General features: G+C 56.9%; 1 protein-coding gene across 1 annotated transcript in view; it reads right to left on the bottom strand.

Moving 5' to 3' along the window:
• Positions 1–14,581, bottom strand: part of LOC128269751 (uncharacterized) — a 22,729-nt gene extending 8,148 nt beyond the window's left edge. The window contains exons 1-2 of the mRNA XM_053007154.1: positions 13,953–14,581; positions 12,469–13,514 (exon numbers count right to left, since the gene is read on the bottom strand). Coding sequence (XP_052863114.1) covers positions 12,469–13,514; positions 13,953–14,581 — 1,675 coding nt within the window. The remainder of the gene's footprint in view (positions 1–12,468; positions 13,515–13,952) is intronic.
• Between the last annotated feature and the right edge of the window lie 446 nt (positions 14,582–15,027).

Below are 15,027 nucleotides of genomic sequence, written 5' to 3'. Positions count from 1 at the left end.
AGTGGCGGCTAGCTGGCTCTACCAATATCGGCGGCTATTGGTAACACCTCCCCAAATGTGTCACGGCAGTTTTGTGCCTCAAGCACCTCGCTAACCAAACCAGACTCCTAACCGATCCAATGTAAATAGCATTCTCTTGTAGGGATGCTTCTAGAATAACCTCCGAAAACATTGCAAACCACTGGCAACGTGAATGGAATAAAAGCCATCGCTCCCTCAAATACATTAAAACCAACCCTTAATTTATAAAACAGAACAAGACATATCCCAAGTCCACTACAAACATCCTAACCAAGGGCGTAAACTGCAAAATGTCCTCAGAAGAAGCGGATTATACACCCAAATCTGAATACGCTCAGATAAACTCTAACCAGCAACAACTTCAAGTACCGACCACAACCTAAGAGCCCTGCGCTCAAAGTCTCTGTAATACAACAACAGCGACTCAAGCAAACAGTCGGTGACAGGTTCGCGAATGAAGAACTGTCAAAATCGGATGACATGACAAGTCCTAGGCGCTCTCCCAAATGGATAACCGAAGCGGTTGTACGCTATGAGAACTTACCAACCTGCCGGCACGTGCTGACTAGATAACCCTTCGCAGTGGTCCCCGGATAATTCTTGGGTAAATTCAACCAACCAAGACTGACCTAACATCTAGAGGATTCGGCGAGGCGAAACGATCTAGAGCTGGTGACGCCCGTGCGCAGAGCCGAAGCCGAAGATGCGGACGGCATTGTCAAACGAAGCTGCTGAGGCTGTTCTGGTGAAGAAGTAGCCGAAACAGCATAGCCCGTAGTCCAACGGCACAGAGGTTCGCGCGTGCGAACAACGCTCGTCCCAACCATGCGTCAAATCTCGCGGCTTACATACCCGGGGTAGAGACGATAAGAGCTAGTTGGGTGATTAGTTTGTTAAGGTCTCCTTTGTCGATAAAAAAAGTTGAAGACAATAATGAATGAACACCGATCATTAAAAAAAAAGGGTCCTTCTCAAGTTTTAGCGAGCCAAATGGCTGTTCTAGTCCGCTGGTCTAGGTCCGCGTCGGATTCGATGCAATAATGAAGGACGACCACAGTCTTCATGCCACATTTGGGTCACTTTAAGCATGGACTCAGAGCGATCAAAGGGGGCTTTAATGACCTGGGGCGCGAGTTTCAACCAAATGCTATTCGACCGCCTCAAAGAGAGCTCTTTTGTGGCTAAAAACGGCGCATTCAATTGGATTGGTTGCTGGGCCACCCATCCTCAGGATCCTTTGGCCCGGGACTGGCATTACCTGCCGCCGTAAGTAAATGGTAACCAAGGAGTCCTGTGGCCCCTTCCCGTTTATTACTTTGTGGGCTGCGACGAAGACCACCAAACAAAAAAAAATCGCATCATTCATCATCAGCATTTGTTGCCGAGGTGTGTCGTGTGGTGATACATAATTGATGTGATGCACCACTCCATGGCGCACACAGACACGCATAAAATCGATGGTCGACGGACCGCCTGGGCCAAGGATAATTATGTTGGGAAGGTGTGTGAGGATGTGCATCATTATTATGTACCAGCGGCCGATCCCACCCGTTTTGCAGCCAACCACCCATCCGCCCACTAACGTGTGTGTGTGTCCAGTGCCCACAGGCGATACACAGGAACCCCAGAGGATCTGATACACGATTATGCACAGGGCATTGGGGATCACAAGCCCCCCCACCGGTCTTTGTCCTTTGTCGGGGATTCACCTACAGCGAGCCGGGAGATGGTGGTGGTTGTTCAAAAAAAAGTTGAAGGGGATCGAGGAACAGACCCCGGGGGGGGGGGGGGGGGGGGGCGGAATTGACAAGGCTTCAAATTTAATATACAAAATTCACTTCACTCATCATATCCGCAGGAATTTGGCGTTTGTGTGTGTGTGCTAGCAAGGCTACCTATTGTATGTGTGAATCCTGGGGTGGGGTGACGGTGGGCGTTAGTGGGTGGGCCAACTCCCCACCAACAACCCACCCCCACACACACACACGCACGCACAGTAAATAATCAATTTATTTATATCCTTTCAACTCGTTGGTGTTGGTGTGCGGATGTGGTGGGGCTAGTTGTCCCCCCCACGCATCCCCCCAGCGCCACCCACCCACCCGGTCATCTCCCACATTATCGGCACCATCATTAGCACCATCATCATTGGCATTCCCCGGGAGAGGCCTGGATTCCCGCGAAGTCCGCGATGACAATCATCAGGAATGCCGCGTACCAATACATGGCCACCAACACCCGGGAAAATACCCTGGACCACACATATATGGCGTCCCCCATGGCTTGTTAATCCTTCACTAGGCACCGCGGACAACCCGCAGGTCATCGGACATTCTTGGTCCAAATGGTGGTCTTGGTGCAGAGTCGAAGAAGGATCCTCCTGAGGCGACGAAAATGGCGGTCCAGCTAGTTCCACGGAACTCCACAAACTGGTGTACCCCCTGAAGACCCCCGCCGGGGACTGCCTTCCCCCCGCCATTAATTGTCCAAAGAGAGATCTCGCCCGTGCCGCGTGACAGAAGGTTACTCCACCACAACGATGGCCACGATCAGCCCCCAAGCTCTGTGTGTGTGTGTGCGAGGTTTCGGTCGCCGATCGCTGCTGGTGTCCCGCCCCACCTCCCGGCCACCCACCGATGAACGCTTCAGGGACACAAAATGGCCGTCTGTTGGTCACCGTTGAATGCCTTCCAACTCCGCGTTGGCCCCCGTGTGAAGGATAACTGGGACACCGAGGCACAAAATGGCGCACGGCACAATTCGCGCCCCGCAGCATCGGCGGCCATCATGAGCACAGCGCTCCACACACACACACCGACACACAAACTCAGGTGTTTTCGGTGGGGACGACGCAGTTCTACCCACGCGCGCTGCTGAAAGCTGCTTCCGGTCGGGCTCGCGGAGGATGGTGGCCCCCGGGGCGGAGGGCCCCCTCTCCCTCGGTTGAAGAATGCCGGGCCGTGTCGTCCTGTGGCGATGGTGGCCACCACCCACCCAGATGCTGCGCCAGGCGCCTCGGCGGTTTCCCTCGGCAACACACGATGGCTCTTCGCTCTCTCTTGCTCCCCCATCACCGTCTCTCTCTCTCCGGGGCGCGCCATGGCCTCGAAGGACGCCCCCTTCTTTATGAAGGCATCGCCGACGCACACACACACACACACCTAGGAGAACCGGAGGAAAAAAGGAAACGGGAGCCCCCCACGTCTCCCGGGGTGCTCAAAGTTTGCCACAGCCCGCTTCGTCCTCTACCTTGTCGCAAGGACGAAGCGGGCTCTCGGCTCACTGGCCACGCACACACACACACTTTTGGCTCCCTCTTTTACGGACCGCGCGGCGCGGCTCGGGCCACCCCGACCGACCGGAGGAGGGTTCGCTCTTCGCCACTCTGTCTCTCGCTCCCTCTTCCGCTCCAAAAAGGGACTCGATGGTGGTGGCCCTAGGTGGTGTGCGCCACAACCGGCCCGGGAAGGGCCCCGCAACGGATGTGGGGGATGGAAAACCCGGGGGGATCTCGCTCACTCTCACACACACACCCGCCGTCCTGTTACATCTCCAGCGTCCCCCCGTTCGACCATCGACACTGGGCTGTGTTCGGCGCGGCCTCGGCCCTTTCTCGGCGGGGCATGGCGGCCTCGGATCGATATACTTTACACAGGACTTCGCCCGCCCGGACACAACATGGCCGCCGCTGCTGGGCCCGTGTGCTGGGCCCTTCCCTGGACCCTTCCGGTTGGAGTTCCCGGTCTCGGTTCCAGGTGTCCCTCGCAAGAAGCTCCGAAGGGTCCCACCAGCGGAAGTTTCCTCCCGGAGTCCTTCCCTTCCAAACGGCGGTGGTGTGTGTGCTTTGTCCCCCCTTCAAAACCCCCATCATCTGTGAAGTGGCCCAGGACGCCGCGAGCGGGTCGGGTCGGGTTGTATCCTTCCTTCCCCCATTCGCCGTTCGCCTCGCGTCAGTTCTCGATTTTATCGATTTTCCCCGGCCGTGTTCCGGGGAGGCCAGGCCAGACCGAGGGGATGTGTTTTCGGAAAGGGACCAACCTACCCCCGGGGGGACGACCTGAGGCCTCCTGAGGCGGACAACGTGGTCGGTGCTGTGGCCACGCCAGAGAGAGAGACGTCGGATTCGGACGCGTCACCCGCACAAACCCGGGACTCGCGTCCGCCTGGAGTGTGATGCGGGTTGGTCGGAAGGGGGGGGGGGGGTGGTAACTACAACGCCCACGAGCAGCATCCCAGCGCCGTTTCGGAAGCAATCGAATCCCGGGGCACACCGGGCATGGCACACATACACCACCACCACCCGGGACACACAAACCCGGGAGAGGGCCCCTTTTCAAGGGAGGGACGTTTTCCAGCGGTCGGTCACGGGTCGGTCATGGCATGAGCCTGAGGGGGGGTCGCACCCGTGGGGAGCCCGGACGAGCGGCCACACACACACACACACAGAAACACAAAATGGTTTCTGCGGCCGAGCGTGTTCCCACCGGATGATGCCAGTTCGTTACACGGGGCGAGAAAGGGTCGTGGTGGTGGGTGAGTGGGAGCGAGGTCATGACCTCTTCTGCCGCTTGCCACCCACCCGGGGGCCCAGAGCGCATTTCGAGTACACACACACACACACACACCAGAGAGGTCGTCCTTCGTCGCTACCCTTCCTGCGTCCTTCGGAGCCATACCTCACCACTACCCTTCTCTGCCACCCATACCCGCCCCACCGGGTTGGGTGGCACGAATTCCCGGGTTTCCTGGGTTCATATTTTTGTTTTCCCACTTTTAATTAACAAAAGTTCGGTGCGCGCGAAAACAGGAAGCACGCGGAACTGCGGAGAGAGCGGGGGTGTGGGGGTGGTGTCCCATTTGATTACGCAAAAATATATCACACACCACCACCAACAGCATCAGCAGCGGCAGCGGTAGCAAAAAATCCCCGGGTTGCCACTAATAATAATATTGAAAATACAGAAATCAGGCCACATCAGGTCACAGAGGTTCCCTTCTCTTTTATCCCGTAACATCACCGGCCCGCCCGCCCCGCCAATCGCGGCCACCAACACAAAGCACGCACCTGGCTCTCTCCTGGACCCATCCCAGGACCGGACCGCAGCATCAACAGCAGCAGAGTGTGGCCCCGCGCACCATTTGATGGCAGGAACGCACTGGAAAAAGGAACCCAAAGAGGCACCAACCGCCGCCGCCCCCCGGCGAGTGCAAATTTTCCATCAATTCCGAGTTCCGAGTGAGGGTTCCGGGGAAATTCGTCCCCGGATTTTAGTTGGCGCTTTTTTGTCCATCAAATGTGTGTTTTTTTCGCGCGCGTGTGTGTGTTGCATAGTTTATTTTATTCCGAAACCAAACTCAATTCCCTTGCCGCGTCCGTCCGCCCACCTCGATGGATCCTCGCGCTCGGTGGTGTTCCGGGGAAAATCCCCGGGACGGGCATTCCCCGGGACGGGCATTCCCCGGGATCCCCGGGACGGGCCACGCACTTCGCACGTTATAGAGCGAGGGATGGGCCGAGAGATCGAAAGCTGGATTGCCCGGGATCCGTGTTCTGGCTTTTTTGGGCCGCGCTCAAGTTAATGTTTAACCTTTTCAGCAGCAAAATCATGGCGCTCGGAACGCGCTCGATCATCAACTCGATTTGTTGATTGAGCGATCGTCTTCCGCGGCGGAGCTTTGGGGCAGAATCTCAGCATCTTAACGATGAGCGGCAAAGAGAAAGCGAGTTCCCCGTTCTTGGTCGCTGACTTCTCGCGGCATGTATAATTAGGCTGTCATCAGCAGCAGGCATCATCGTCATTCCGGTGGAGCACCCCCTGATGGGTGGCGAGTGCTAATGATTCCTCTTAACGCGCATAGTTCCACCATTTTTCCGGCGACGCTTTTCAGTTAAATTTCTCGCCACGCGCACGCCCGCCATATGATTGGTTCTCGGGAAAGCGGCCACGAAAAACAAAAAAAAAACCGGGTGACCGTAGGTGATTATTTTATCGCAGAGCAACCCCGGGAAAATTCACCCACCGCGGGCCAATCGAAAGCCCTGTCCCGGGGAAAACCCGGGCCCCGGGATCGACCTCCTCCGAAACGGAACTGTGCCCAGCCCAGGGTGGGGCGGGTGGACACAAAGGACACACCGCACAAAGCGCGCCGCTGGAATACATTTTCCGGGAATTGGAAATTAAAACACACACATACACACACGCAGGCTGTCCCCGGACCCGGTTGGGTTGGGTGGCGCTGAGCTTTTCCGACCGCAAATATATTTGTTCGCCAGTTCGCTGAGTGGCGCGGGCGGCGGCTCCCGCCCGGGGAGTGGTTAATATTTGAATACACACACACACACACGAGCGCTCGAGCGCTTTTCCGGTCATCCGGTGATAGACATAGAACGCTCACTCTCTCTTTCTCTCTCTCGCTCTCTGTCGGTCAATGTTGTGTGAGGTAAGCCAAAGAAGAAAAAAAAGGTTGCAACAAAAAATTGGATCAAAACCAAACATCGAACTTGTGTTTAATGTGCCGCCACCGCAGCCAGCCCCCCCACCCGGTTGGGTTGCCCACAACATTGGCCCCGGCCATTTTGAACCAATTCTCGCATACCCTCACGCATTTGCGTTTCCCGCTAGTAGCCCGCTGTATTACATGGGGGCAAAAGGATGGCTTCCCCGTGTTCCCCATGTGTCGAGCTGTGCGAATTTCTATTACCATCCATTACTGCTGTGCTCCTGTGGCCACGCTTCTATTGTTTCGCATTTATTACATACTGATTACAGTAGCCTTTGACTCGATTCGCTGCGCAAATGCTTTTTGAATGGCGCACGCAGAGAGGGCGCGCATTCGAAAAGAATTAATATTTTATTACATTTCAATGGCGTCCGTCGTCGTGGTAGGGTCCCGTTTTATACACAGAAAAAACGGACATTAAAATCAAACACCAAGAGACCCAGCCACCGTGAGTTGACACTGCACCGGTCATGGTTGGCACCCTCATCCATTAACTTCAAAGTAACGTCTGAGGACCATCACGAGAGAAACAGGACAAATCAGCGTCAGCATTTCACGACGTTGAAATCTACATTAAATCTGTATCCATAATCAGCTTCAGTTAGTAGTGGACAAACAAACGGACACAGCACTCTTAGCCTTGGGATCCAAGAGAATCCACAAGTTCACGTCCAAGAGCTTCCACGGATAAGGCTGCAATGCATTTGTCCAACAGGACCGCGGCTGGCGGACAATTCTATTAACGAGCTAAAGCAGTCTTCAGACAGCGAGCTGAAAGTTGGGATGCACCAAATTTGGGACCGACGGCTTCACACCTAAGTGACGAATTTGGGAACGACAAGAGAGAAGTATTTCGCCCTGTCGTTCGGGGGAAAACATTGAGACACCTTGTGTGTTTTAAAACTAATCGAAGACTACTCAATTGAGGTTTTTTGTATCACAAGCAATTTTAACTTAATTATTACTTGTAATTCAAACACAAATTCATCATAAAACTGTTTTAATTCTCGCATCGAAACTAAATGGATCTTGAACATGTAAATATAAACACAAATAATCTGTCAAACAACAAAACAGCCCGAAATATTTCGCCCCAACCACCACACCTCCAACTATACGAACCTTGACAAATTTGCGAACCCAAGGCTGTCTCTTTTATCAATTTTGCTTTCGACGGAGTAACTTGACGCCGTTGCCTGTGTGAAGTGTCCCATACAATCCAATGCAAGACAACGCGTGTTGACGTTCCGAACTTTCATTTCCAGAACGCACGTCGGATGTGTGCTGTGTGCTTAAGCAAGACTGCAACTCGACCCAGACCTTGGTCCGATTGTGAGATTTTGGTGGTCCCAAGAAATTGTGCGGAGCCCAAAGTCGCCCAAAAGGTGACGACATAAATCTCTCCGAACAGATAACAAGCAGAAGAGAGCTTATCAGACCACATAGCTTACGGTCTGCACATATCAAGAGACTGGGGTGATCCCTGACTTGCGATCCATGTTTTGAAAATAGCTCCAACATAAGGATTTTTACGGCGGACGTCTTTCTTGATACCTTACAGTTCCCGGGCATCAAACCAGACATCCTCAACAACATGGCGGCCATTAGCAGTCCGCAAGCGACCCCCAAAAATCACAAACTATGTTGACATCAGAAGCCATCGGCCCATCTTGACGCACTGAGCGCCTCAGCTGCGCCTTTCTCCTTCGACACCACTGCACCCCCGCGGGGGGCGGGGGAAGGGACATCTCGGGGTCGTTTTGATTACCATCCCCGGGTTGCTTTTTTTGGTCAACTTTTCAATGGACTTAATCCACCTACAGCAGCCCACCGTCTCCTGGGCGAAAGTACACCACCGGCCATTAAGAGAGACACAGGCCAACCCGCCCGTTCCGCACCCCCTCCGGTGTGCCAATCCTTCCCCGCGGTGGGGTGAAGCATCTTGGGACCCGAAACCTTCCAAGTATTCGCCACGCCCGCCCCCCTTTTACCGGTCGGTCAAGCGCAGCGTCCGAGTCAAGCCGAAGGAGCAAAAAAGCGAATTTGCAAGAAACCCCAAACGAAGCTCCCGGTGGGCGGGCGGTCGAGCGAGTGGAGGCAGATTCACGGGCTTCAAATTTCGGCCCGAAGCCCGATGACCCTCCGCCGCGTGCGCCCCCCAACAATCCGCAGGGTTAGAATCAGAAATTATTGATCCCAACAACAACGACGACGGAGAAGAAAATAAGAAACACTCCGGACCCACGGGCAAAAAGTTGACCTCCCAACAGGAGCGGCGTGTTGGTGGGGGGGGGAGGTCGTGGCGGGGTTTTTGGTAGCCAACAAGTATCGATTGCAGCGCCATCATCTCAAGACGCCATCCCCTCGCGCGAACTCGACTTTAGAGAGTAGAGGAAAGTTTCGCGCGAATTCCAAGAAGCCTTCGCACCGTGACCCTTCCCTTCGTTCTCTCCCTATCTCTCTCTCTCTCTCTCTCTCTCTCTCTCTCTGTCGGACATCCTGCGGCTTGTTGGCCGCTTGGGATACTGCAGCATAGCAAAATGGTGGCGGACCCCGATGCTGTAGACCAGGTAACGGTCGCTCTGAGAGTTCCGTGTCCGATTTTTGGCCACGTCCCCCCCCCATCCCCCACTCACTGGAGACTGCTGTCCCTTTGGACACAACATCAATCAACCGAGGGGGAGAGCGAGGGATAAAACTGCGCCAGTTGGCAAAAGGATTTCCAACTGACGCAACAAGCCGCACGCACGCACACTGAACTGGCCACTGGAAACGTGTCCCTCGGACCGGCCTGAAATCCTTTTTCGACATCGAAAGACCAAATTTCGGGTCCGGCCCGAACCCTGACGTCAACCGGGTACCGCGCGCGGGCGAACAACGAACCCCTAAAAGAACGAAGAAGCCCCGGGAAAAAAGGAAGCAACGGAGAGAGACGGTCTCCAAACACCCTACCCGTGACCGAGAGGACGGCAGCAGAGCGCGCTACGCCATCTGGTCCCCGGCACGGCCCACACGTGTTTCGTTGGCAACCCGGTGTACTGTGCAGGGGGAAGGTGGGCCTGGGGCCCTGGAAAGGTACGACCGCTCGCCAGCCCGAAAGGACGGCGGCGGCAGAAGCTAAATGAAGGCGTCGTTTTTTGTCGGTGGCCGGAGTCCTGCATCCGTCCGTCCGTCCGGACGGATGCCTGCCTGCCGGTCGGTCGGGTCGGGACGACGACGTCCTCCAGATTTCTCCGGGGTTCCAACACGCGCGCGGCGCTTGGTTCGAACGGAGAGGCAAAAAGAGGACACGGCAAGGGTCGAGATTATGGTGGCCACCAACAAGAGTGAGCGAGAGTTCCGGGCGGACGGTGTGTGAGAGAGAAAGAGCCCCTTCGAAACCCGGGTAAAAGCGGTCAGGGAAGCGGCCGCCGGTGCGTGGCGCGCGGAGGGTCTTCTCGCGCTCTCGAGGTAACCTTTTTCTTTATGCCGGGGACTCGTCGTCGCAAACCTGTCCCGCCGCCGCCGCTCGCCGTCTCGCTCGCTCTCCCTGTCGCTCCTGGGAAGTCCCTTTTATTTACGGTCCCCGGAGGAAGCAGAGTGAGCGGTGGCGCGCTGGCCGCCGCAGCCGCCGCCGCCGGTCCGTTCTTCGAACCTGCGGAGAGAAGGTTTCCTTTCGGTCGCGGTTCGGTCGTCCCAAAACGTCCCAACAAAATTCGAATCCCAACCGGACCAAGGGACGGCAATGGTGGTGGTGATGGTGGTGGCGGGGCGTTGGCAGGTTGTTTCGGGGACCGAGGTTTTTACGAAACGGAACGAAAGATGAACCCATACCAACACGAGCTCCCTTCGAGCTGGCCAACGGTGGAGAGAAAGAGAGCACCCGATGGGGAGCCGAGGCAAAGGGGAAGCGGGAGAGAAAGCAGTGGTGGCCACCGTTCGCTGTGTGTGTGAGTGTGTCCTTCGGAAAGAAGGTAGCCGACGGCCGACTTCGCTCTTCGGTGGCACCGAAGGGCGAAGGGGGAGCCGGAGCCCCCGGGAAAGAAATGGCCATCGACCGTTACCGGCGACCAACCGAAAACCTGTCGAGCGTCAAGTAATTTCCCTTGTCCGTGGCGAACCAACATCCTTGGGGCCTTGGGACCGGGTCGGGTCGGGGCGGTGCGAGGAGCGCAACCATAAATAAAGCCGCACACCGCTCGATACTTCTTCTGGCACCATCGATGGCCAGGGGAAGCTGCTGGCTCCCGGGGTGGAGGAGTGTCCTACGGAGGGGATGATTAGGGTGAAGCGGGCCCGGAATCTTCTTGCACATCCTCTAGTGTCCTACAAAAAATCGGATCAATATTACAGCCGTTTAATAATGGAGGCTCCGGGGTCGGGCGTCCCCGCTCCCAACCCGCAGCATTCATTATCTCCTGCGCTTAAGCTGGATAGAATTACGCCGTGCTTTGCATTCGGGACACTTCAAAAATGGCGTAGTCCGCGGTCCCCGGTCCTCCTTGGCAGACGATGCGTCACAAGATGAGCTGACATCACATGGAGTGTGGTCGGACGTGAAGCAAACGGACGCATCCGAGAAACGTTCCGGACGGGAACCAGTACCAGTACATCCTTGTTCCGGAGAACCGGACGGCGAACAGGACGGCCCGACCTCCAATGAAATGCGCACAGGAGGAACACGGAACCGGTAGCCGCGTTGCGGAACCCTTCCATCCGAGCCCGTCCGGTTGAGGCCACACGCCCGATGGTGGCAGGACGGGAAAAAGGTCCGTCCGCTGTGCCCTCGGATGGTTGAAGTCGAGAATTAAAAAAGGGGCCCAACACAGCCTCGGCTCCTGGCAACCCGACCGCCGGCCGTTACTGCACGAGGGTGTCCTTCGAGAGTTCGGTGCCGCTGGCCCGGACCAGACCAGACCCAGGGCGTCCCTTTTCGGACGACCCACACACCAAAGGACACACCCGACCGACCGAGCGCACAGAAGGCGCAATGTCCCCCGGGGGTTGAGCCGCTCCACTTTCCTTCGCTCGCTGCCGGTGCTTGACTCCACCGGCAAACAACAGATCCGATCCCCGCTATAGCGCTCTTCGGCTCTTGGCCTGCTTCGGAACGACGGGGCGAACCACCCCTGGCACTGCAAACCACCCCCGGGGGCCTTTTTCGGTGTGCCGTCGTCGGACGACGACGGCGGAACCGTTTCCCTCGGCTGGTCACGTCACGGGGATGGAACCAAAAAACAAAAAAATGAGGAAATCGGGTCCCTAACGGGGAACAAAACCCTTATCGATCGCAACACCCCTCGCTACTCGTGTGGAGCTCGTCGGACAACTCCCGGTCCACGGTCACCCGGTGTTTCCGGACGATAATGTCGGAATTTGGCACTGCAACCTTCCAGGGGGCCGCCGGGGGACGTAAGATAAAGGCCCGAAAACGGGCTCTCGGAAGCGCCCGTCCCCGCTTGGAAGGTCCTCGAAACTCCGACTCAGCGATAGACGACACCGACACCGTTCCTTCTTGCTCTCTGGCCGGAGTCCCTGTGCTTCCGAGGCCATCATCCGCTTACTTGCTACAAGAAAATCGATATTTTAAACATCGTCGTCGTCGTCTCCATCTTGAGAGATCCTCTCATTGCTCGCGGCCGCCCCCCGCTGGGGACGGGCCCTGCGCGTCGAAAGGTAATTTGAGGCCACCACCACAAGCCAAGTTTAGTCTTTTTTTTTTGTGCGCCCCGGCAACCCTTGCCGATGGAGATGCAGCAGACGAAGAGACCCGAGACCGGGGATCGAGCTCGGGGTGCTCTAAAAAGGACAACAATCTGTGAGTTATTGTATTAGATGATGCACTGGAAAGTGTCCTCAAATTAACCTCCTTTTACGGTCCCCAACCGTCCGAACAAAGCGGGATCCTTGTAAACCTCAATGTCCGTTTTTCGAGACCCCAAACAGTAAATCCTTTCCAGTACTTACCGGTAAAGCTGACCGGATCGTGCTCGGTCTTGATTTGACGCGACATCTGGTCCACTTCCTGCTGTACATCCGGATAGTGAAGCGGCCGATGATACAGGCCATCCGATTCCAACGCCGGGTCTGCCACCGTGCGCTGTCGCTGCTCGTTCCGGTTGTGGTCCACCACGCGCCGACTCCCGTTCACTCCCGCTTTGGCTCCTTTGTGGCCGATGGGACCAGCACCGCGTACCAGCTGCTGCTTTGCGACCTGCCTGTCATCACGGCGCCCCCCGTCATCCTCTTCGTCGTCATCGTCCCCGTCGTCGTCATCCACCACCATTGCGCAAGATCCGATGGCCGCTGCCATCGGAGCACCACCAGCACCACCAACGAGTTGCTCTCCCGGGCCACCGCCGGAAGAGGACGCTTTCCGGAGCGATTCCAGATAGCGCGTGATGGTCCGCAGACTGGGCAGCAACAGTTCCCCGTCCTTGATCAGCGACTTGTACGCCTGGATGCCCATCGCGGCCTTAATCTTCATCGCCGACAGTATCATCGGTTCGCGCCACTTGCGATTCCGATCGTCATCGGACGAACTGCCCACCGGGGCCCCGCCACCGGTGCCACCCTGTGGCGAATTACCACCCGAGCCGGGACCCGATCCACTCGTGCCACTTCCGCCGCCACCCGGGCCGTTCATGCGCGCCGTGATGCGCTTCAGTTTGCGCTTGGTGGCGTGCAGTTCCTTGCGCGTCACGTCGTACTTCGAGCGAACGTCGGCCAGCTGCCGTTTGGCGTACTGTAGGTCGGCCTCCAACCGGCCCGTGTCGAGCGGAATCTTGGACACCAGCAGTGCACCCGCCGCCGCAGTCTTCTTGTCGTCCTTCGGTAACGGCACGGCAACCGGCTTTGGCTTCGGCTTCGACGGCACGGCAAGGCAGTCCTCCGTCTCGGCGGTTGCTTCCTCAACCGGGGCGACTACTGGTGCCGCCGTGGGCCGTGGTGAAACATTTTCCAAACCTGGGGAAACCTCCATCACGCTGCTGCTGCTGGGGCCGTCCTGGTCGCTTGGCACCGAAACGGGGCGAGGTGAAGGTGGTGCGGAAACACTAGTCCGTTGCCGCCGTTCACCGTCGTCAGCCGCCGCCATCACCGATTCCTTTCCGGGAACGGGCAGCGAGTTCACTTCGACTTCCTGCGGCTGCTGCTGCTGCTTCTTCGATTCTTCTCGATGCTGGTCACCTGCCTCCTGTTGCGACTCGTCGTCGTCCTTCTGCGCCGTCTCGTCCAGTTTCACTTTTTTCACTAACCGAGTGCTCTCGTCGTCGTCGTCGCTGCTGCTGCTGCCAGTACTGCAACTTCTGCCACCGTCACCACCGTCGTCCTCTTCACTGCTATGGTTGCTGCGTTCGGGCGAATGGCGTTTACGTTTCTTTTCGTCGTGCTCTGCCCGTGCAACAGCTGCACCGGGCACTACCGGGGGCCCAGTGGTTGCTGCGTCTTGCCTGTTGTTGCCGTGCCGGTCAGCATCGTCGCCGGCTTGTGGCACCCTGTGCACCATGTCATCCGCTTCCATGGCAACTGCTGCTGCTACCGCTGCTACTGCGACTGCTTCGCCCGTTTCTACTGCAGCCGCGGCTGTTTGCTCCTCTGACAAGTCTTGCTTCGCGGCTGCTACTCTTTCCTCCTCTTCCTCCGTCGTCGCCCCTTCGACTTTCCCCCCTTCGTCGGTGGCTGGTGATGTCGATCTGGAACGTTCACCGGGAGCCGCCACCGTCGTCGTCGGCTCCTCCGCGTGGCCACCAACGCCATCCGGTTCTTTCGACTCCACCTTCGGCTCACACGCATCACGCTCGTGGGTTGGTGACTGCGGAGGTGAAGCGGCACTCGGTGAGGCAGGTGATGCCACCCGATCCGACTGCTCCTCCTCGGCCACCTTATCATCCGGGGGTGCTGGTACTGGTGCTGCGGGTTCGTCGACGGAGTCACGCGGTTCAACGGCTGGACTATCTGCCTTGACGTCGACTACGACGGCTTCTGCTTTCTGCTCCTCCTCCGGGTCACGATGTGCCGGCTGGTTTGCGTCGGACACCACCCCGTCTTCCTTTGCCCGTTCTTCCTGCTGTTCCGACATCTTTCACCGACCGTGTGGCCACGCTACGCTACCACCGTAATTTCACCGAAACGTCACACTTCGAGCGCCGGTGTCGTCGTACACACACCACCTCTCACTCACTCTGCCAGCACCTTTTAATTGTTTACATAATTTTCGGCTTGAAGCAACACAAAAAAGGCTCCTACGGAAAAAAAGGAAAAGTCTGTAAGAAGACGAAGGGGTCACTGGGCGACATTTGTTTACTATGTTTTTTACGCACGACACGCACGCGGGGAATCGGGGAGATTCGACGCGTGCACGGCCATTTTCACTTTCACCGGCACCGACTCGGGTGTGACACATTTTTGAAATTCAAAAAACCTTAACGGTCTTTTTTGGGGAGACAAAGAGTGCGCCGAAAGTCCAGTAGGCTGCGCCGAGGCCGAGGCCGTTGCCGGGGGGGTTTTAAAGTAATGTGCTGCCTC

The sequence above is a fragment of the Anopheles cruzii genome, chromosome 3 (assembly GCF_943734635.1).
Source record: "Anopheles cruzii chromosome 3, idAnoCruzAS_RS32_06, whole genome shotgun sequence".
Taxonomy (NCBI): domain Eukaryota; kingdom Metazoa; phylum Arthropoda; class Insecta; order Diptera; family Culicidae; genus Anopheles; species Anopheles cruzii.
Note: the sequence above shows the minus strand (reverse complement) of the source record. Positions and strands in the feature narration are given on the sequence as shown.